General features: G+C 39.8%; 1 protein-coding gene across 1 annotated transcript in view; it reads right to left on the reverse strand.

Annotated features, from left to right (window-relative positions):
• Positions 1-1,712: 1,712 nt before the first annotated feature.
• The window catches only part of LOC128369027 (microtubule-associated protein 4-like), a 75,498-nt gene continuing 53,778 nt past the window's right edge, over positions 1,713-23,432 (reverse strand). The window contains exons 6-16 of the mRNA XM_053329977.1: positions 22,771-23,162; positions 20,090-20,272; positions 19,187-19,265; positions 17,296-17,391; positions 16,701-16,954; positions 12,176-12,232; positions 6,548-6,640; positions 4,380-4,461; positions 4,179-4,288; positions 3,810-3,999; positions 1,713-2,069 (exon numbers count right to left, since the gene is read on the reverse strand). Coding sequence (XP_053185952.1) covers positions 2,065-2,069; positions 3,810-3,999; positions 4,179-4,288; positions 4,380-4,461; positions 6,548-6,640; positions 12,176-12,232; positions 16,701-16,954; positions 17,296-17,391; positions 19,187-19,265; positions 20,090-20,272; positions 22,771-23,162 — 1,541 coding nt within the window. The 3' untranslated portion in view covers positions 1,713-2,064. The remainder of the gene's footprint in view (positions 2,070-3,809; positions 4,000-4,178; positions 4,289-4,379; positions 4,462-6,547; positions 6,641-12,175; positions 12,233-16,700; positions 16,955-17,295; positions 17,392-19,186; positions 19,266-20,089; positions 20,273-22,770; positions 23,163-23,432) is intronic.

Here is a 23,432-nt window from a genome sequence, read left to right on the forward strand (position 1 = left end):
ATGCGCTTGTGTGTGCTGTTATGTGTATGTGTGTGAAGAAAGTTAGGTTTCACAGAGAGGATTTCTACAACGCACCGGCTAAGTGGGAGGACTTTAAAAGAGGGTGGGGGGTCTGTTGCCCCGCCCCTCTCAACTGGAGTGAACCACATGACCGGGAGGTGCCACATGCGAGAGAGAAGAAAGGTGCTGTCTGTCTGTCTGTCTCTATTAGACACATGTCGGCTGTATATGTATATACACATCAGAGTGACCGATCCCACAAGGAAGATGAGGTGTATGAGGGTCAAGCTTGATGCCCCCTAACGATTAGACTGTGCGGGAACCAAAGAATTAGAGGTGTAGGAGATTCCTCACTTAAGGGATTAGTGCCTCTGAAATGTATGCCATGCAAATGATGGAAGATATAAGTATGTGAGCTCATTTAGAGTTAAAGGTTAAGGGTTTGTACGTCTCACACTGAAAAAGGTCTATTGCTTGGGGTGTTTTTTTGTTTGTTTGGTTTTTTTTTGTTTTCTTTTTAAAAAATACTTTCAACAACTCAAACTGCAGTGCTGAAATATCCACAGTAGTTTATGGACTTGTGCTAATACCATGTGACCAGGACTGTTTTTATAGGTGTTATAGGTACAGGCCAGCAGAATGCGATCATAACTGTCAACACTCACTATGTTAATACACCTGTTTATGTTGATTTAGTACATTACACAGCAGCCTGTGACATGGTGGTCGACATTTGTCGGCAATAAGAAAAGTGCTACATACAGTGTATTGTTCGTTAATGGTTTTAACTAGCGATAAAAGGTGCGGCAGCTAGCAGTTTAGTGCTAGGGTTAAACACTCATCATATAGAGTTAGGATTACAGAGTGGTTTAATACTCCTGTTTAAAGTTAAACCATCAGCTTGAAGTAATATTCCCCCCTTCAAAGTCAAATACTAACTGTGATCCTGTGTGAAAATACTTGGCTGCCGGATCATATACCTGTGTTCAATGCTGAAAAGCTTTTTGAGCCAAGTCTAACCAAAACAGCAGCAAAGTTCCCCATCTTTTTATGCCCACCTTTCTCCATGATTATCATACCATTTAATTTTTTTTTCTAATTGGAACATGTACATCAAAAAAATTCCCTCACGAAAATAAACGAGCGCATCTTTTTCTACATCGATTTTGAACTCTTCATTCGTCAGCCCTTGTCCTTTGCACCGGTCACTGCTAGCTGTGAGCGTCAAGATATTTATAGTCCAGGGTTAAAGTATCGTAATGAATTTGGAGGAGACAACGGAGATAACATTTGATGAGTGAGCTGTAGAGTTACCTATAGTGAGAGAACTGTGCGAGTACTGTAGATACTGTAGATTTGGAGAGGTTTCTGGCTGGATAAGAGGATGCAAAATGTGGATTTAAAGAAGACTTGACAGTATTTGCCCCGCTGCTGCCTGATAACAAGACCTCAGCTGGTTAGTGTGTTCTGGGACTAAGTGGACATGAGCTGTGAATGGAGGTGGGGTAAAAAAGTAGTGTTAGCGTAATGATTGCTAACAAGATTGGGAGATAAAGGTGGTTTTGAAGTCTGAGGCAGGGTGTTTGGGCTATGAGGACAAGTGTTTAAACAGTAATTATACTCATAGGTGGAAATGTTTGAAGAAAACACTGGCTATGCTCAGTATACTTCCATACAGCATTGACTACGATAGTGGGATTATTGCGTTGGGGTTGTTAGATTCGGGGTTCGGGGTGCTTACAAGGGAACTTCGTCAGTCGAGAAGCTGGTGGAACCCCACACAGAGAAACACAGACAAACAGCAAGTGCTCTTCTCTGTGGTAGGCAGGGCCAAAGGTCAACCCAAGGGCACTGAGAGGTCAAAGGTCAGGATTGATAGCAGGAAGCTGGCGGCGGACCCCAGAGAAACACTGAGAGGCGAACGGTCAGTTTGGTGCTGCGGTGGGCGAGATGGAGGGCAGGTCAGAGGGAAGTGACTGCGCCGTGGTAGGTTGGTTGGTTGGTTGATTGGCAGGTCGGCGAGCGCCATGCGTGTCCCGCCAAAAAACTACAGGTCACTGAGACTCAATCTGCAGAGGGGAGGGAAAACAGGATTAAGGCAAGCGATGTCACTAACAAAGAAGAGAAGATACATGATGTAGATACATGGGCAGAAACTTCCAGAGTCTAAATTTTACCAGCCAGATGGTCTATAGCTAATAGGCTGTTACTGTCTGTGGCAGATTTGTATGAGTTATGGACAAAATTACCAAAACATCCCTGTTTTATATTGTATTATCACTGAGGCCATCCATCAATTAGGCCGAGTTTGGCATCGGGTGGCAGAAGTCTGCTGTCCCTCTGAACTCTGGAGCAGTGCCACAGATTAATTTATCCACTAAGACTGGCTGATCTTTACTCAGCGACTCTCTTCATAATTTAATTCTGTGGCAAAGTGTCTCTGCTATTTTTACCATCCCACTCAATAAGAGAGAGCAGGTACACACACATGCACGCACGCACACAATATCTACTAAGTCTTTGTCAAGTGCGTCTGCAATTGACCGTCTGATAAACCCCTTCGAACGGCAATTGTCCAATCACAGCTTAGCAACTGTAACTAGGCACAGCAGGCCAGTCATGCTTTGAGATTTCGCCACATGTTGATGCAGTGGACATTGGGGATGGGTACTGATCAGTGACGTGCGGACAGGGGAGGCAGGTGAGGCCGTGCCTCACCTGTTATCATGGAAAAAGACTTAAAAATGAAAAAAATAATAAATGGTTATATTTGTCCAGTGATTTGCACTATAACGTTATTTTCTATCTAACTTTACCAGTTTCGGATTATTTTTAATTCAAAATCGCTTAATTTTCACATGTACTGATCAAACACTGAAAAGAGACGCGCAGCGAGACGAGCCTCACCATGGATTGAGCAATGACTCGGCTTACTGCGCTGGCATGCTATGCAGTGAGACAGTATAGCTGTACAGCTGTCTCTCTGTATGTCGCTATTAACATGTTCAAACACTTTTACTATATGAACTAAATTTCCATAGTTTAGCTGATGATATAATGTACAGTGTTTGTAGTGTGTTTCGTGTGCTGAGCAGCATAAAACGGCTGCAAAAAGTCACTAAGTGAGGCACGCAGTTCTCCGGCCTCATGGCAGGGGGCGCTCCTGATCCCAGTGATTCTTATTACAACTCATTAGCTGCAGAATAAGTAACAGTAAGCTACAACTACAGTGAGCAAGTCGGCAAGTCATTTATAAGTAAAGGTAAGACCATAATAACGTTTTTTAAATTAAATGTGTTTTTTTGTGTGCTACAGTTTGTATGTGTAAAGAAAGCTGATATGAGATTTTAAACATAACCTGTTAACTGCTGCCAATCAAATGGTGAATAAGCTACTCTGTAGGGTTCATATGTTTGTAAATCTGATTGTGATGAAGTCAGTGCCTCACCAGACATGAACCTCACCGCACGTCACTGGTACTGATAGTATCTGTGTACTGTGGTATAAGTACCTTACACATTTAAAATAAATGAGCTTGAAGAAGTGATAATTAAGCTCAGACAGATTTAATGATGTCTGTATTCAGCTACATAATGTTTGTGAGTGAAAAGACACATCGCTGTTTTAATATCATCTCATTTTCAGGTTGTGAATTCAATTAGGCTGCCTTCAAAAACTGTTGCATTTATGCCAACGACTATATTATAGGTTGAGAGTTAGAGTTTAATTACTTGCAAATGATGAGAGGTAAAACTAATCATTCAGTGCTTTAAAGTCTAATAGTTGTGTGTGTGAGCATTTACACCTACTTGTCTCAGTGATGCGTTTGTCTATGCTAAGGGGCTCCCTCAGTCCGTCCCCCCCAAAAGGAGTAGCTGTGGGCTCCTTCACCCCATTCTCCTTAGCAACACCTCCTGGTGCTGTTGCCTTGGCAACGCCTGCTTGTCCAGTTGCTGGAGCATCACTTGGTGGTGATGTTTTCTCCTCTGCCTTCTCATCCTGTTGCCAAATATAGATAGACACGCAGAGGGAGAGACACACATACACACACACAAAGAGGTTTTTTTTTCTTCTCTCATGCTACTGCACCATCTAGTGGTTAAAGCCTGTAAAAGCACAATGAATCAGCAGAACTTGACAGGTGGTCTGCCTGTTTACTAATAATGTTAAAGTTTGACCTTGTGTCCGTTGGTCTGTCCATTGCCGGGACCCACATTGTCCATAGATCCAATCTTAGACTTAGCCTTAATGTTTAGCTTGTGGGACTCAATCTTGACATCACCACCACCTGCAGTAAAAAAGAAGGCTAGTCTGAGACCACAATAGAAAAAGAATAAATCTTAGGGAGGAAAATAGAGGTGGATGTTTTTAAGTCGGACCTGGCTTATGTTTGATGTTGTCCTTGGAGCCACATTTGGACGTCACCTTGCTCACATCAACCTTCTTATTCAGGATCTGCACCTGGGGAAGAGGAGAGATTTATACTAATTCATAAAAATGTCACATCCACTACAGTGCATCGATACTTCAGCATCCACTCTAACCAATTTTAAAAACCCCCCACTGTGATCCATTACCATGCACCTGGTGCATTTATAGAGAGGATGACACTCTGTCTCTACAATACAATGGAGTTTGTGGGAGAATGGCAGACAACACAGCAACAGCACATTCTGGACTACCTAAACATGCTTAATCCCCCACATGGACCTGTTTGATTGTTACTCAAGGTGCCTTTTCATTTTGTTAGTCTGGTTGATGAGACTCCATTTATGCATAGAAATTGGGACAGGCAATAATTGCAGTGCAGGAGCAGGCAGTTATTAACATTCAGGATCCTAAACGGTAATCCTGAGTAGTCTGCGGCTGCTGGCTTTGATGGATTTTAAGACCCCAGCGACCTGACTTGACACAGTGTGGGATGAGCTCAATCAGATTTCCATATGTGATGACACAGAGGGGCTCAAACAGTCAGTTGACTTCAACCCTCGCTGGTTTTAAAATTGTATTAGCAAACAAACCATTAACAGCTCTGATTACCTGATTGACACTGGCGCTTCATTAAAGGCTGCTTAAACAGTTTAAATATTAATTACCTGATTTCATTACATAAACCAGCAATACTTGAATTCTGAACAGCGAATTCAAAAATTCATGATATCTTCCAGTTTAATGGAACACTAAACAGAACGTTTGAACATTGCTCACTTTATAATGTATTCATCCTATAATGTTGACATTTGTATAGTATCTGTGTATAAGTACACAGTAGTACCTCATAGGATTACAATAAATGTGCTTGAAGAGCATATTGAATGAAACATGGAAGGAAATAAATAAGAATACCCATCCATCATTCACGTGAACATGACGTAGTAAAAAAAAAAATACTGTATAAACCCCAAACATAAAAAATAAGGTTTAAAAATGGTAAAAATAAATAAACAAGGCCATAACTATTGGGAATATACTGGAAAATGTGTTAAGATTTTGGCTGTTTTTCTTGCAAATGAATTCCAACGCTGCAATATTGGCTTACTGAGGATGCACCTTCCATACGAGAGTGGACTGGGTTAAAGGAAGTGTACTGAACACACAAAAAACAAAAAAAAGGCACCCAGTTACTATGAATAATTTCTTAGGCCCAGCTTTGTTTTCTTTTATTCCTCTAACTACATTTGTAAGAGAATCATTGCACAGTGCTCTGAGGTATTCATACAAAATAAATAAGACAAAAAGAAACAAGCCTGTTTTGAGCAAATACTGTGCATGTTAATATATTTCGAGCAGATCTCTTCGGTATTGAAACGGGACAGTTTCAATACGAGACAACACGTAAGGCCATTCCCGCTCTACCTTTCGCATTTTGTTTGACAGAATTAAAAGAAGGCAAAGTGGTGATTGTGAGAGCAGCCCAGAGATGGAACATGATAGTGCAGCAGGTGTTAAGAGCAGATGGGAGCAACATCTGGAAGGGTGGGTACAAGGACCTTGTGGTCAGTGGGTTTTAAGTGAAATCAAACTGAAATGCAAACACGGGGGAGCTATTAATGTGCTAATTACGGTGCATTCATTCTGAGCAATAACCTTTCATGTTAAATGTTTGATATTTGCATTTTTAAATTAGACTCCGATTGCTTCCACGACAGATGGATGCTCAGTACAAAAAAAACCTTTATTAGATTTCCTAAATCAGCAAGCAGAGTCCTGATAGGGGATAACTCAGTATACTGATTATAGTACAGATTGATTTGATTTCATACCAATATTAGATCTTCTCATGCTTGCATAAATAATGATTAAGTGTAAAGAAGAGTGGTCAGATTTTTCTTCTTTTAAAAAATCCAGCTGTGGAGAATCTAATTTACATAACAAGATTACAAATTCTGCTTTTATCCTTTACTGATTGAGATTTTTTGTGGCTGCTTTACAGGATAAAAAGAAGATTTCCCCAATTGATCATGACCGAATTTTTGCAAAATTTGCATAAAACCTTCATCGCATCCAACCTAAACCAGAGTCTGCTTCCAGCTCCAGCAGTACTTACATTGCCACCTCCAGGGACATGTTTCATATTGTCCTTGGAGCCACAGCGAGACGTGACATGGCTGAAGTCCAGCTTTTTGTGCACTATCTGAACCTAAAGACAGGCAGGGAGACACACAGGCAAGCAAGAAAGAGATAGAGGGGAGGGCAAGATAGAGAAGGGAAGGAAAGAATGAAGGAGAGGACGAAAAAAGAAAGAAAGAAAGGAAGAGAGAAAGAGGAGAGCGGCAGAGAAGAGCAGATCAGCTGGCAGCTTAAGTTAACAGGAAACAGAGCCTTGTACTGTAACTATGGAAGACTTTCTGTCATCGTCTGCCTTACGAGAGAATTAAATCAGCACATGAGGCTGTAAAAAAAAAACATTTGGGGGACATTCTCTAACAATAATTGTAGCTAAAATGAGAAAGTTCTAGAAAATCTTCCTCTCAAAATGAATGTTAACTTATCTAAAAGTTGACTTAACAGATTGCTTCCATAAACAGCGTGATGTGAAATTAAACAAGCACAGGACGAAACACTGAAAGGTGAGACGGAGCACATGCAGCAGAATATTGCAGTGGACATTCGGGGGGGGGGGGGGGGGGGGGGTGTTGACACGTGCCGTTCTTAAGCAGAGAAAGAACTGCAAGCAACTAACACGAGAGAATGGAAGGTAAAAGATAAAAGATGCTCCTTTTGGCTTAGTTTAAGTGGGCTGTTCTACATCTGCACTGTTACATTTACCACAGTACTTAAGAGGAAAGACTGAAGCACAACTCTAAGTGCAAGTGGATTTTTTTTTTGGGGGGGGGGGGTTAGGAGGCCTGTATCATTTTTGAGAGTTTTGGTCAATTGTGAGTGATGACAACAAGGAAACCAAAATTACTCTTTTTCATCTGTCAACTTTGTCCACATGTTGGATATATATAGCTGTTTGTTTTTTTTAAAGGACAATTTTACGCCTTTATTAGATAGCGGCAGTAGAGTGATGACAGGGAACAAGGGATAGAGAGAGAGAGATGCAAGAAAGGTAGTGGAAAAATTTAACAGCAAGGGTTACATCACAAAAAACACTGTTAGAACCAAAAAATAAGCACACAACACATCATAAATAAATAAAGAAGTACGCTGTGAAAGGTGAAAGTGAAACGTGGTCTGTTGTTCGTCACACTGCCGAGATCTGAAGCGTGAATCAGACTCTCTGCATCCAGATCACTTTTCACACGTCTCTGTAACAGCTGATGTTAGCGGACGCGAGCTCGGGGTCAATCGGTTTTATAATGAGGCTGGACATGAGACAGACTAACAGAAGACACCATTGTCCTCCCTTCTTCCTTTCTTTTTGAATCTGTCTGATGCAACGATGCTTTCAGACACAACTCAGGATAATAAACATCATGATTTGAAAAGGTTATGATCCACAGGAGGGTTTGGAGTCTGGTGTGTCCCACTGGAGATTAAATATCACTTATGTTTTTTAATTGGGTTCAATTCCGTCATGCCCAACAATTATCCTTAAAGGTACAGTTTGACATTTTGGATAATAAAATGATTCACTTTCTGGCTGGGTTGGATGAGAAGATCGATACCACTCTCATGTGTCAGCTTAGCTTAGACTGAACGCAGGCTGCCTATCCACTAATTAACACTTTTAAAAAATCGTTAATTAAACTCTGCAAAAAAAAAAGGATATTTTCAAAATATCAAACATATATCATCCTTAAAAAGTCTAATTTGTTGTTGCATTAAAAATAATCAAAAGAAAAGAAAAAAAGCTTGGAATACACTATGTGGAATGATAGGTATTTCAGATTACACATGACATACTTATATACACACATATTTACTGTACACTGACACTAATACACTGTCCCATCAGTTAAAACCTCTGCTTCCTAAAGGACAATAGATACATGTTTCTCTAATTTTCTAAAAGGTTAGTGTTCATTTTAATCAGTTACTCTACAGCTTATATTATCTCACTGGGATAAGAGTTGAGATAATAACTGAGAGAGAGAGAGATAATAGTTTCCCACTGCCACTCAGCATGATGAAAAGTTAGTGACGTGTGGGCTATTTGAATCTCTACATTCTCCTCCACTAACGGCTCATTTAACTGCTCATATTCTTAGAAACCTGACATTTTCTTCGAAGCAGCGAGCTCACATAAGTGCAGAGTCCCCAAAGTCCCCAAAGATAATATTTTCTTATCTTGTGTTATCTTTCTAAGCGTGTGCGCTTGAGTGAATACCTCTCGCACAATTTATAATGTTGTGGGCACAAGATGAAAAAATATGGCCTTTCAGGACTCTGTACATTGGTTTTGTGCAGCATGGTCAATTGTTATTATTGTTCTACTGAAGACAGAAAAAAACCCTCTCGTTCCCTTCCACCACACCTCATCTATGTTATGATGTAACACGTTACCATCCTATTGTGATATCAGTTTCATTTCCTCTGTGGTTGTATTTTTTTTTAAGCTCTGCAGTAGACATAAGACGCCTTTCTCTCAATCTCAGTCTCTTTCTCCAGGATGAAAATGGCAAGATGACGCATGTGGCACCAGCAAAGGATGACTCACGAAGCAGTTAACACACGTACACTTTAGAAGTGAGGGCACGCACGTATCCACACGTACACACACGTACACACACGTACACACGTATCCACACGTACACACACATAGAGCAGCAGCTTGTAAACAGAGTATGTAAGATTTTTTTCCAATTACATGTTGTAAGCCATCCTAATTAATTTTAGAACACCTGCACTAACTGCAAGGTTGTTGTGAGAGGTGGAAGAAGTACTCAGATCCTTTACTTATGCAGTATTATCACTGATGTAGTATGCAGTATTACAGTAAAAGTACTGCAGTATTATGAGTGATGTAGTATGCAGTATTACCGTAAAAGTACTGCAGTATTATGAGTGTTGTAGTATGCAGTATTACAGTAAAAGTACTGCAGTATTATCACTGATGTAGTATGCAGTATTACAGTAAAAGTACTGCAGTATTATAGTGATGTAGTATGCAGTATTACAGTAAAGGTATCTGTTTGGTGTAATGATGCTTTCAGCCACAACTATAGTCATAGTCAAACAAGTAACTAAAGCTGTTAAATAAATATAGTGGAGTAGTAGTAGTACTAATAATACAATATTTCGCTCTGAAATGTAGTGGAGTGGGAGTATAAAGTAGCATCAAAAATAAGTACTCATGAAAAGTACAAATACCTCAAAAAATGTACTTATGTATAGTATTGAAGTAAATGTACTTAGTTACATTTCACCACTTATTGTGGTCATCATGTCTCCACTCTAATTTTGGAATGGTTAAAGTCAACTGTAAAGGGAGGTGAACATATTTCATGGAGCGCCACATCATTAATCATAAACTAAACAAGCTGATTTCATTGGTTAAATTCTTTTAAGGACTCAACATGTGTCTTCTTCCTGTTTATGCACCAGGTCTCCTGCAGCTGTGTGCACGCTGTCCGCAACCATTGATGTGTGCATGCTGCAGCACTGTTGTCCTAGCAGTGTGACTTATTGGACACTGTGGACAAATCTACAACTAGAGCACGAGAGGTGACTGAAACAAGGAAAAGCTGCTCTTTTTCTTTATAAACACCTTCAACAATGTCATTTACATTCAGTATGTACATCGATTCATTGCTGTACTTGGTTCCTTGTTCTTCTTGTCTTAAAATGTGGTAGCTTTCTTTGTTATTGGTGTGATTTGGAAAAAAAAATGTTGTTGGCTAGATGAAAGCACATACCAACAAGCCATGGAACTACACACAGCCAGTGAGCCTGCAAAACACAACGTTTCAAATTTCAAGATGTCTAACATCATTCATGATGTGACTGTAAAGATTTGAAGTGGAGAGGTTTTTGTAGTCTTTAGTTCCACTGACATGCCTGTTCACTGCTGATTAAGCCTATTAGACATAGGAACACAAACAGTAGTTGCCACTTCAATCGGTATCATTTTTATGCTAGAACATCTGGATGAAAATGTACCTGCTGGGGTTTCCTTGGAGTGGATGGATATAGAGGTGTAGATGATGATGCTTGTGAGGTTAGAAAGAGGGTGTAGTTTGGGTGGATGTGTTGAACAGTATATGAAGTTCAGTGGATGGAAATGTTGAAGTGTTACATAAATGAAAATATAAATGACAATAAATGTGGAGTTAAGATTGTTACTCATAAACCTATTTGATGCAGAGAATACAGGAAGCAAGTTGCTTACACAGGAGCAGAGTTTCAAGGTTGTCATAGTAAAACTTTTTCATAGAGAAGGAAGTGATTCCTTGCTGGCTTTCTATCTACAAACACTGTTAATTGTGTTTGATGTAATCTCCAGTCAAGCAGGAAGTGCTGCAGCAGGGTTTAAATTGGGTTGTTAAGGTGAGTGTTAATCTTTTATCTGTGTGTACCACAAGTTGCAATATTTTCAAAGTAAAGGTAATGACATAAGGACCTCACAGAACCTGATAACACTGCTGCAGTGCTACAGAACTACAGGGTTTGTATTGGGTTCTTTTGACATTTGTTTTTGTATTAGTATTAGTTTCCTGAGTTGCGCTACTTATCTGGTTTGATATGCTTCTTTGTAGATATTGACTGATAGATATTTCTGTGTAACTGACATTACACGATCAGTTTGGTTACTTTGAATCTTCCCTCTTTCTGCTACTCTTACCCTAACTCTTACCCTAACATGTAACACACATAACACATGTGCACATCTTATTTCATAATTTCTTAAAAATTCCTCACTGACTTCATACAGCAAAAAAGGTTTTTCTATCTCCCTGGTTTGCTTTCACACATTTGTGTCTCTTTCTCTTAATTTAACTCTTTACATTTTCAAAGCTCTGGAAATGTTACACACAAAAATGTATGCTACAAAGATTAATAATTAACCTTGTTTACAATTCAAGATGTCCTCTCACCGGTTTTGCATTTTAAAATGTTATTTATAATGACTAATGATTCACTTTTATGTGTGGAAAATAGTTTTTGTTGCAGTACCACAGTTGGCCACCAGGGCAAAAAGCTGACTCATTGATGTGTGAATGCTGCAGCACTGTTGTCCTAGCAATGTGACTTATTGGGCACTGAAATCTACAACTAGAACATGAGAGGTGACTGAAACAAGGAAAAACTGCTCTTTTTCTTCCACCTTCTCTTCATGCATTCATAGTTTAGTCCCTTTGGAAAGCTCTCAGGCAGGTCACCTAATGATGATGTGCTGTAATCAAAGTGAACTGACTCTGACTCTAGAGAATGATATGATATTACATCAACATAAAGATTGTTTAGAGTTAAGTTTTGTATAATTTTTTTATTTATTTGGTTGAATTTTCTTTTTAAAAAGGGGAGGTTTTCCTCTCAGTCTGCTTTCAATAAATCATTGATTTAGTAATGATGAAATGAGACAAATATAAACTGCAGTGTGGAGTGGTATATGGAGATATAAACAGACACCCCCTCTTCCTCTTGGCATAGAGGGGTGTGGTGTATCTTAGGTGGATGTAAAATGGGCCGTGTGTGTGTGTGTGTGTGTGTGTGTGGTGAATGCAGAGAGAAGGTGGCAGGATATACTGGTGTGTGAGATGTGAGGCTGTAGATGGCGGGGACTCACTCTGGCCTTGGCCGCAGGGTTGGAGGGGTCTGATGTCTTGTTCGGGGTGGAGGAGACCTGGAGAGACAACCAACCCCCTGGTAAATACAACCTCCAACTGACCACACGCCACAACACAAGGGGTGAAAGAGCAGGTGGGGTGGGCAAAGCGAAAACCGGTCAAATGGAGGGCACCTGGATATGTGTGTTAGCACCTGGGCCAATCAGACGAATATATGGGCCATTATACTCAAATCCATTGCCAGCATGTGGGTGTTTATCATTTTAAATTAACATCAAGAAGTTCTGGGGTTAGAAAATTCAGTGGAAATTAATTAAGGGTCACATGATCAGATGAGTAAATACAACCATTTAAATGCCAGCAAACTGATGCAGATGGAGCATTTTTTAAAACATAACAATGAATTTCAGATTAGTACCAATAAATCATGTCCTGTATAAACACGAGAGCCAATCATATATGAGCATAATAAAGGCGTACCCAAAAAAACACCATTACCGACACATGAAAAATCAGTTACAGGTAAATATACAAGTAAAAAACACCAGTTCAGTTCCTAAATACTGAGGATGGAAAGGGTGTTAGAATGGGGCACACTGTATTAAATACAAAGACAAACCAATATCAGTATCACTGGATGAGTCAGTGCATTTATTTTGATACAGGGCACTGTTGTGTGAGTGTGTGTGTGTGAGTGTGTTTGTGTGTGTGTGTGTGTATAAAACGTCTTCACTGTGATTGACAAAAAGAGTAGAAAGCACGTCTTTGAAAAAGAAAGGAACACGCCCGCAACAACAAAACAACATGAATCTGTCTGAAAGAGTGAATAGTCCCGAAAAATTGCAATGCTGATGATTAATACTCCCTTAACTGCTCTGTTGTTGTGTACAAGAAAATATGAGGTTGGAACCAATTTCAATGATCTATTTGAAGAGGTAATGACAGCTTGTACACAGTGATCTGACTTTAACTGGCCTTGTGTGTCTTAATGAAGTAGTGAGGAATCGCTGGGAATATGAAGCAGGGTGTTGCTAAAGAGGAACATGTTACCTGTTACTCCTTGGGGAATTAAAAGGATAAAAATGCATATTCTTAAACTTTTAACTATGGTTTTGTGAAAGTTTGAGTTTGATAAACAATGCAGCGGAGATGGAAACAAGATGAACTGGACTGACGCATTATAGTACGTAGCAAGGCAGAGGGAGAGCAGATTTTTGTGATTCAAAGTGACAACACAAACCTTCCCCCAAGACGGACTGTCACAAACACTGAAGACAGACATACAAGCAGGTGTCCAGCTATGCCAGGTTATGATGTGTTAAAGATGGACAAAAAGTAGCACAGGAACAATCGTATTTGGTAAAAGTTACTGCATGTATATGTGTGTGTGTGTGTGTGTGTGTGTGTGTGTGTGTGTGTGTGTGTGTGTGTGTGTAAGTTGCAGCAAATGTAAAGTGTGTCTACAAGAGCACACTGACCAAAAGGAAACATCTTAACTGAATTAGTTTGAGTTGTAGTTGTAAGTTTTTACAAATATGTTAAGTTTAAGTCAGACATATGACTGCATTTGATTTATTTGATATTAACCAGTGTTAATAGTAACACCCCCCCCCCCCCCTTCCCAGACTATAAAAGATAAAAATGTGTTGTCTGGCTTTGTTTTTTCTTTTGGGTGTCTTCTTTTTCTTGCTTGTGGACCTCCTGCTGTTGTGTCGTCTGTCTTGTTTTTTTCTACGCCTCCATTAAGAAACAGTAGGAGCTAATCATCTTCCATTAATTCTATCAGAGTTGATGCAGTGCTAATTATAACATGATTTTCTTATTTATTCCTTAGTGCAACTTTGACTCATTTTTGTCAGTTTCATTCATTCATTCTGTCAGTATTAACCTGTTCTAATCTAATTTCATGTATGTGTAGTAATTCCCTATTCATGCCAATATCTTGTTAGTTGAATAAATAATTTGATTTATAGCCAATCTGTGTATTCTTTTTTATCACAACTTTCTGATATGAGACTGATTATTATTTTCCCTTCTAAATAATTCATTATTAATTGGTTAATTACTAAACAGAGGTGGTGGTCCTATATTAATAAGTGCTTATTATTAATTTCCAAGTGTAGCCTAGTAACCTCTACAAACTGGAGGACACAACACATCAACACAAATAGACAGACTTTTTAATTAGCATGTTATTATAATGAACTGCAGAAAATCAATGCCTGCAGTGGAGGGGTGAGATGTTTCTGAGTCTGATTTTGGGTGGTGTTTGTGTTATGGTTCTGTGACACTCGCTGCGATTGTGCACAGTTTCTATGTGTAATGCTAGAGCTTGGTTTTGTTTGGTTCCCGCCCATCGTGCTCATCTGTCCTGTGTTATCCCTGTGTTTTGCCTGCCACACCCTTCTAATCACCTGGTTATCCAATCATCATGTTCCCTCCTTATTCTGGTCCCTGCTCAGCCCAGCTGTGCCTTGTTTTGACATTGATCCCCTGTGTATATGTATACCTGTCTTATCTGTTCTCTTAGTTGTTTGTCACATCATCATCATCATCTATGTTCTGGTGTTCCAGCTTGTCTTGGTTCCTTGTTTCATGCCAGTCTGTCACCTGAGCCTTCTGTTACCTCAAAGTATAAGTCTTAAATGAGTCATTCTGCCTCAGTTTCTGCATTCTGGTCCACCTGCTCTGCTACCTGTGACAGTGGGATATCACACATATCTGTTAAATGATGTGCAGAAATTGTGTGTTAAGCATTTGACTGTTTTTTCACAACTTTCTAATTTTTGGGAGGATGATATCATACCCCTCCTTCTTCTTAAAATAATTGTTCTAACACTCATGAGTTAACAGGGAACAGTATGTCCCTCCCCTCGTGTTTGTGGGAAAGCCAGTATTTCTCCTACATCTAAAATACAGAATCTATAGTTCAGGAAAAAATATGATGTTTGCAGTTTCTGACAGAATGTAACAAACTCACGAGGATAGCAGGATTGTCCTTTGGGAGATCAAGACTACATCAGCACGGTTGGCAAAATTTGAAGGCACATCACTTTCTCTGTTTTTTCTTTCTGTTCACATTATGTTTTTCACACCCAAAAAAGGTTTTTGATAACGCTCTCCAGAATGAATCTGAAAACACCAGTTTTATATTTCAGTGTATATGGGGAAAAACAGAACCTTTGAAGAAATAAATGTAAGTCTGATTGGACTCAGTAAACTGGTGATCATAGAACAATGATTAACTTCAGCAGCACAGGAATAAAAAAAAAAAACCTTTTTAGAAAACCAGTAAGCTGCTGTTAATTATAGAGTTTCTGTCCAAACTCGATCAGAGTTCGAGAGAGTAGTAAGCGAGCTCAACTCAAACCCTACAGGCATTCTGATTTTTATGTCTATGACAGTTAATGTAAGCTGAAGCGCTGAGTTTGTTATATTACTATTATCATTATATTACCACTATATCAAGTACACTAGCTCAGCCAACGTGACTGAATCCGACCCAAACTTGGAATGCCAATGGTCATCTGTTCATCGGTTAACAACTCAAAATATTTTTGACCAGTTAACATGTGAGTTCATAGGTTCATTTGCACTCTAACAGCTTTCTTTTTGAATGGATTAAGCAAAGGTATAAACCGACTCCAGCAAGAAGCGTTGCATTAAAGGTTGTTTGCAGCTGTAACATTTTTCTAGGCTAGAGAGTGTCCTGTCTGTTTATGGTGTTGGAGTCAGTCGGCACTACAAGTGTTTGGTTAGTTTAGTTTAACCTTCAGGATTTTCTGAAGGCTTGTGTAACTTGTTTTTCTGCTGCAGAGGAAATCATTTTATGACTAATGAAAACTGCTCCAAAGCATCTTCTGTTGTCTCTACTGCAGAAATGGAATGTCATTCTGCCAAATACCACTCTGATAGATGATAAGGAGCTCAAACGTCTTATTGATGGTAACTGCTTGAGAAATTACATTTTGACCATCTCCAAGAGGTAAGAGAGTGTGAGTATGAAAATATACTATATTGTAAGTTACATTCAAAAAGTATTTTTCCAAAAAATAGTTGCCAATCAATGTGGTAGAAGTCAAGGGACTGAAAGAGCCAGTTCAGTACCTGGAACCCAAGTACATTATGCCATTGAGAGTTACTGTGGCTAAACACATCAACCCAAACATCAGATCTTCATTTTTGTCTGAACCTGGCCTGACCAATCAGGTCCTATCGGGCTGGTTTGAGTATCCACCCTCTAGTTCATTAAACAACCACAAAACAGTGTTTAATGTTCAAGGACAGACTGAGTATCATCCATTCTGACAACCATTTTGTTCCCGGTATGGAGGAAGCCTTCTGAGTAAAACATGTTGTTATGATGTACACCTCACAGCAGCTATTTGAATACCACACCAACAAGTGTCAAATCATTCGCTGATACAAGAAAATCATTCTGCAGCTTCTCAGGGATCTTGACAGTTACATCACTTCTCTGAATAATTCATAGACGAGATGCTTTCTGTGCCAAGTTTGTCCTACCTTTCCTCCACCAGGCTGATACTTAATGTTGTCAATGGATCCGATCTTGGAGCGGACGTTCTTCAAATCCGGTGTGGGTGCGTTGATGGGCCGGGGGGTTCGAGGAGCACGGGGCACCGGTGGCTTTTTCTCCAGCGCGGTCTGCTTGGGCACGGGAGGTTTGGTGATGACCCGGCGGCGGTGACTGGTAGCGGAGTCACCATTGGTTGCAGGTGGGGTAGCAGGAGTGGTGGTGGAGGCTGGGCGAGGACGAGCTACAGAGAAACAGGAAGAAAAATAAAGCTACAGCAACGTTTGTTTCTCTTTAAAAGTGAGTAGTAGCATTGCAGAGATACAGATACAGTATAATGGTTCACAATGTGTTGATGTATGACCATGTTATTTCATCAGTAAACCAGCTATGTCTAGTAAAAAGGAATAAAGAGTCACTGACATACTGGTAGGAATCAACATGTCTTGTTTTAATTAAACGGATTTAACCTAATATGGTCATTTCATCTAATGAAGCAGTACAAATTACACTACATCTATTGTCCCCTTATGCTTCAGGCAGCTTTTGTTAACATGACCAAAGTGTTTTCTTCTACTCTCTTACCTGTAGGTTTGGGCTTCTTGGCCTCTCCTGTCTTGCTCTCAGTCTTGTCAGTCTTGTCAGTCTTGTCAGTCTTGCTTGCTGTAAAGGTGAACACAGCTTTAACAACACTCATCGGAAAACAAAACTATAACTACTGAGATTATAATTCATTCACAGGATGTTTTTTTTTTTATATTAAGCAGAAATAAACATGTAAGTGGTCTGGCACAATGAGAATCACACTGTTTAGATTTTTGTATCATTAAGACATTTCAAATGAAACAGTACTTGAATCAAAATGTCTATATATCAGCATGTGGGCTCATTCTATAAATAGACCTATACAGGATAACTGCAGACAATTACAGATAATGAGGACCTGGTTGAAACGTACTCCATCTTCATTTAAAAAAGAAAAACATTAAATATAAAATCAAAACTCAAGAAGTGAAATATTGAGACAGTGGAGTAAGTCTTTGCTGATATTAAGGTTCATTTGTGATATGGAGTTAATTGTTTGTGTCATTTGGCAGATCAGTTATGTTGTGTTCAATTTGAGTTGAGTTGAATTTGGCACTTGTTTTGAAATTACTTTTCTCTAGTTTCTCTATCTGTGCATTCTGAAAAAAATAATTTGTAATGTGGAAATTAAGATGTAATTTTTTGCTTTACACGCCTGGTTTTCTCGAGCTTCACTGATTGGTCCCTGACAGAGGCAGATCTAATATAGAGTGCAGATCAGCTGTAATCAAATCAATAATAAACAGATGGCCTAAAGGGCTATTTAATATAAACAGTTAATTAATCAATTATTATTATAATGTTTCCCTATTATTTTCCCTCTTTCCAGTTCTCCTTCTTTCCTGATTTCCTCCAAAACAGTAAAAAAAAGACACTTAGAGCTTGAGACGACTAATAATTCATAACTAAAGAACAGGCTTTAGATGGCTGACAACTGTAAAAGGCTACTGTTGACTGCTCGTATGTCTTTTCAATTGCTCAGTTGTATGAAAACACTGTGGACTGATGACTCGAGGATCGTGCTTGCTGAGTCATTCCACCAACTATTAAGGTGTGACAGCCATTCTGTCACGTTGATAAAGCTGAGCAGGATTTAATGCTGACATCCTGTGGCAGGGGCATTAAAGTCTGTGTAAAGGAAAGTCAGGGATTTCTTTCCAAACACATGTTAGAAAAGAATTGCTGAAAACGTGGAAAGACTGTGAACTACTGAATTACGGAGTCACAACGTTAAAATGTCACCATTTCTGTGTTCAGGATTTTATGGGCAGGCCTGAAATGTGGCTCCATGATGTAGAGGGGTTACTGTTGTTTTTTGAAACCTTATTATAATACTTGGTGATTTTTTTTTTATCATTCAAATTTGGCTGAGTGATTAATTACACACACGGACTTCAAGGAACTTTACTTATTTGCAGCTATTGGGTCAACAGGGTTCACTCATGCAGCTAACTTGAAATACACAAAATACACACATCCCTGTGAACTGGTTGCATGAATCATATTCTCTGAGGGTGATTAGCTGAAGTGCACAAAAAAGGCAGAGAGCCCTTTTGACTACCAGGCTGAGTCATAGCTCGCTCCGCTTAGAGAGGTGAGATGCTGTTTGAGATGTGTGGATAAAAATACCCATGTGGTGTCTTCAAAAGACAGCCCTTGAAACCGATAAAGTGTAACATATGGTGGCAACTCAGTTAGACCGATGCCTGAAGTGGTGCCAGTCTACATTCTGAGTCATTTTTCCAGCTACTGTACTGTTGTTGAGGTCAGGTTGCACTGGCAGCAACTATGAACAACCCAAAGCGGAGTGGAGACACTGCATGTGACAACATCAGGTGCAGAGGGCAGGCGGCAGGTGTGTGTGTGTGTGTGTGTGTGTGTGTGTATTTACCGCTCTTAGTAGGAGTTGAACGGGGAGCAGGAGTGGACTTGGCAGTGGTACGTTTCTCAGCCGTACCATTCTCTGGAGTCTGGACAACAAACCAGAGAAGAGATATAGTTAGAGTGATGTGTGTGTGTGTGTGTGTGTGTGTGTGTGTGTGTGTGAGAATGTCTATGTGTAATTCTGCATGTGTAGCAGGAGTGTGTTTGCTGTTGCTGTCGCGTGTATAAAAGCTGCGTATTGAAACACTGATGGTGTAACCATGAAATGAGCAGAGAATCAAAGTGAAAGGAGAGGAAAAGAGGATGGGAGGACTGGAGGAGTAAGGTGTTATATATAATACTGTCAGATCTGAAAAACAAAGACATAGTGACAGTAGAAGGAACATTTGATGTTAGAATTATCAAAGAGACATAAAACACTGTATCTGTCTGACATTGTTTTTCCACAAAAAGTTCATTTACCTTGTTACATATTCTTAAAATTAACATCTCCACCTTCTCTCTCATTGAAAAATCAATAATGTATAACTGTGCAGTGTGTAAGCTGCTGCCTCCTGCTACATTGAAAATTCCATTGTCAGTGTGAACAATTGGCTTCAAAATCAGTCATCACAAATATCACAAATCATGCTCATAGGTACATGTCTATAACTCAGATTTAAAGTGAACACAGAGAAACCTTCCAGTTAACAGATGAATGTAAAAACAAACAGTGAAGCTCAGACATTTAAATTAAATTAGCTTTATTAAATGACAGAGAAGTTACAGTAAGCGAAACACATGAATGGACGATGTAGGTCTAAGAGCTGTTAAAGCCACAGTAGACAGAAATGTAGAAAGATGCATAAAATAAACTAATGACACAGACTTAATGTATGTATCTACTGTATGCACAGTATAGTATACTCACCTTGGCATCCTTGGCTGTTGCTGTAGGCGGCCGCTTAGTGGCGGTGGGTGTGGTGGTCTTGGGTACAGGGCTTTTTTTATTGGCTGAGGCTGTGGTGGGGGAAGGGCGTTTGGCCGCGTTGGCCTCGCCACTGGTGGACAGGGTGGATGGGCGGGAGTTTGGTTTGGTTGAACCCACGTCAGGCTGGTGATAATGCAGTTAAAAAGGAGCCACGACAACAGAGTAACAAAAATAAATAAAAGCCAAAAAAAAAAAGAAGAAGAGACCAAGAAATAAAGAAAAATATAAGTTCAGAGGGAAAAAGAGGGGAGTGAATAGGAAGAAAAGGAAAAAAGGGAGACAGATAAAGAAATAGGGCAGAGATGGGATCACTGATTGTAATGACAGCGTGATATGGCAGCAGAGGCAGCATCATATGACAATCATAAAATATGTCATAGATTATTAAATTAAATGAGCAATTTTACAGCCACGTTCCTCATGAGCAGTAAATAAACCAATCATTAGCCTTAAAGGATGTGGCTGGTGATTTTCTATATTTTTCTTATTATCAACTAATCTCATGTGCAGAGCCAAACCAACAATGAACTCATGGACTGTATTAAAGCCTGATATATCTTACTCCTCTGTGCCATCGAGCTCCGTTTTCCAAAACCTAATAAAATCACAGCACAGAGGAATATGATATATTAGACTTTGGATACATGTGCAATGCTTATAGACAGGATGAGCTCATTGCTGGTTTGGCTCTGCACATAAGATAGAGAAGAGAAAAATGAAGAAAATCAGCAGCTAAATCCTTTTAATGTGATGAAGCGAAGCAGCAGTCCAAAAGCAGCACATGATATAGGAAATCAGGACTCAGATACACAAACACTGAGAATCAGCAAACACGCTCGCACATATCAACAGATGGACTCAGTGGTGGACTTAATATGGAGACAGAGCACGATTTAATCCCGCCTACCCCCAGAGGGAGAAAAACAATTCACCGCTGTCACTTGTCACTTCTGTCTGCTGGCAAACAACAGACACAACAGAAAAATATCTAAAAGCTGCTGTGTGGTGGGATGCACGACCAAAAGGTTAAAGAACCCAGAACTAAGCTTTTATAAGCTGCTGAATCAAAGAACTGAACCTGAAATAAGACAAAAGTGGATGATGTTTCAGGGTTGCTGTTTAATTGAAAGGTATGCACTGTTTGTAATAAGCGTTAAAATCCCAACATAGCTACCCTGCATTCAGCTGTAAAAAGAGCCTGAATGGAAAATGATTGCGTGTTCGGGTGTGTAATTTTCTCACCTCTGTTTACAGACTGTAGTCGTGATATCAGCTGTGAAAAATGTCATGGCAGCCTGTTATGTAGTGTTGTTTGCTATACAGTTGTGTTATCTATTCTGTAGACGTCATGTCATTCATGCATTGTATTTTAATGTAATAAGTATAAGCATCTGTTATAAAGTACCTTTCCTCTCTGGTAGACATAGAGTGCCAAAATAATCATCTGACATGTGGAAATCTAATGTTTTTAGCTAGTTACAGGCATTCCTTTGTTCATTGTTACTGTCTTTTTTGAAATTGTATTTAATTGTTTAATTTTTTATCTTTTTCAGCATCTCCTTACTGTATTCCATTGTCTTGGCCTTGTTACTGCTCTGTGTATGTCTTTGCTTTGTCTGACAAGGCACTTTGCAAACTCTGTTTTTAATAAAGGTGCTATAAAAATAAAGTTATTATTATATTTCATTAGCATTTCAGTCCTCAACTGCATATTACATGTCAATTGTTTTCTCCTCTGGTTGCTGTGGCTTTCAGAATATGTCTCTGTTGCTATGGTCCATGCTAGTAAGTGGGGAACAAGCTAGTGCTAATGCTAGTAGGCCAAAATAGTTCTGAGGGATATTTCCTATATACTGTGCTCTTTACTTTTTACTGTTGTTGTTTCTTTCTGAGTATTGTTTATTGTTTAATTCAAAAAAAGGTTATGATAAAGGGAAAAAAGCTCCCAGAAGTGGGCTAGCTTGATAAGTGTCTGTTAGCAAACTCATTCAGCTGCTATCACAAAGCTAACGTAATTCAGTTCCGATTCAGAGGTGTATTTGTATTCGTCTCCTGTTTTATAACTTCATACCTTTTTTTTGTGCAGAGTTTATCATCTGACAGAGGTGCCACAAAACTAATAAGCTGTAATAGCCTCCACCATTTTGTACTCTGCTTATCTGTCTCCTCAGCACAGTTTGTTTTTCCTCAGCAGTGTGAATTTGCACGTCAAAGTTCATCAAAACTGAACTTGACGGAAAAGATTTGCACAGATCGTCTTGAGAGACACATAAAACACAGACAGAGACACAAAGACACAAAGACACGCACACACACACACACACACACACACAGTGGAGAAGCGGCAGAAGCAGGAGAAGCAGAGCGCTGACAGAGGTGTTTGTGTGTGAACAGGTGTGTGTGTGTTTTGCTCAAGGACACTTTAACCGGCTGTTGTTGGACGACTCGGCTGCGGCAGAGTTCACAGCTGTGACCTTTGGGTGACAGGCCTGCTTCTGTAACCGCTGGATACCCTGCCAGCTTGAGTGTATGAATCTGTATGCAGGAAATGTGTGTGGACACTTCTTATGGGTTTTGTATGTGTGTGTGTTTGTATGTGTTTGTGTGTGCGTGTGACCCACCTTGCTCTTGCTGTCAGGGCTTGGCAGGGTCTTGCTGCCGTTGCCTGTTGGAGACTTGCCGCCGTTGCCTGTTGGAGACTTGCCGCCGTTTCCTGTTGGAGACTTGCCGTTCCCTTTCCCGTTACCCTTCTCGTCCTTCTTATCATCCGGCTTCTTCTCCTCTTCCTTCTTCTCATCTTTGTCGGTCTTCTCGGGCTTGTCCACCTTCTCCGCCTTCTCGTTGGCCTTGTTGTTTTTCTCCTCGTCTTTGAGGATCTTCTCAGACTTCAGGTTCTTGTCTGGGCTGAGGTCCTTCTTCTGCTGCTCCTCTTTCTCCTTCTTGTCAGAGGTGTCCATCTTCTCTGTCTTGTTGATGTCTGTCTTCTCCTGCTTGTCCTTGTTGTCAGATTTCACTGTGAGGAAAAAGATCATCATTGTGGGTGACAGCCTAACTTATCGGTCAGTTAAAAAAACAACCTTGTCTGTTGGATGTTTATATTCCCCACATATATAAATGTCAGCATATAAAGTGACATGCACCAGAACACCTGTCACAAACACTAAATCGCAAATATGTATGCATGTATGATCTACCTTCCAGTCAGGGTTTGTGACTCATAACTGAGAAAGCAGTCTGACACTTCGGTGCACACTGATCCTATGTGTCCTCACAGACAAAAACT

Source organism: Scomber japonicus, chromosome 12, assembly GCF_027409825.1.
Source record: "Scomber japonicus isolate fScoJap1 chromosome 12, fScoJap1.pri, whole genome shotgun sequence".
Lineage (NCBI taxonomy): Eukaryota > Metazoa > Chordata > Actinopteri > Scombriformes > Scombridae > Scomber > Scomber japonicus.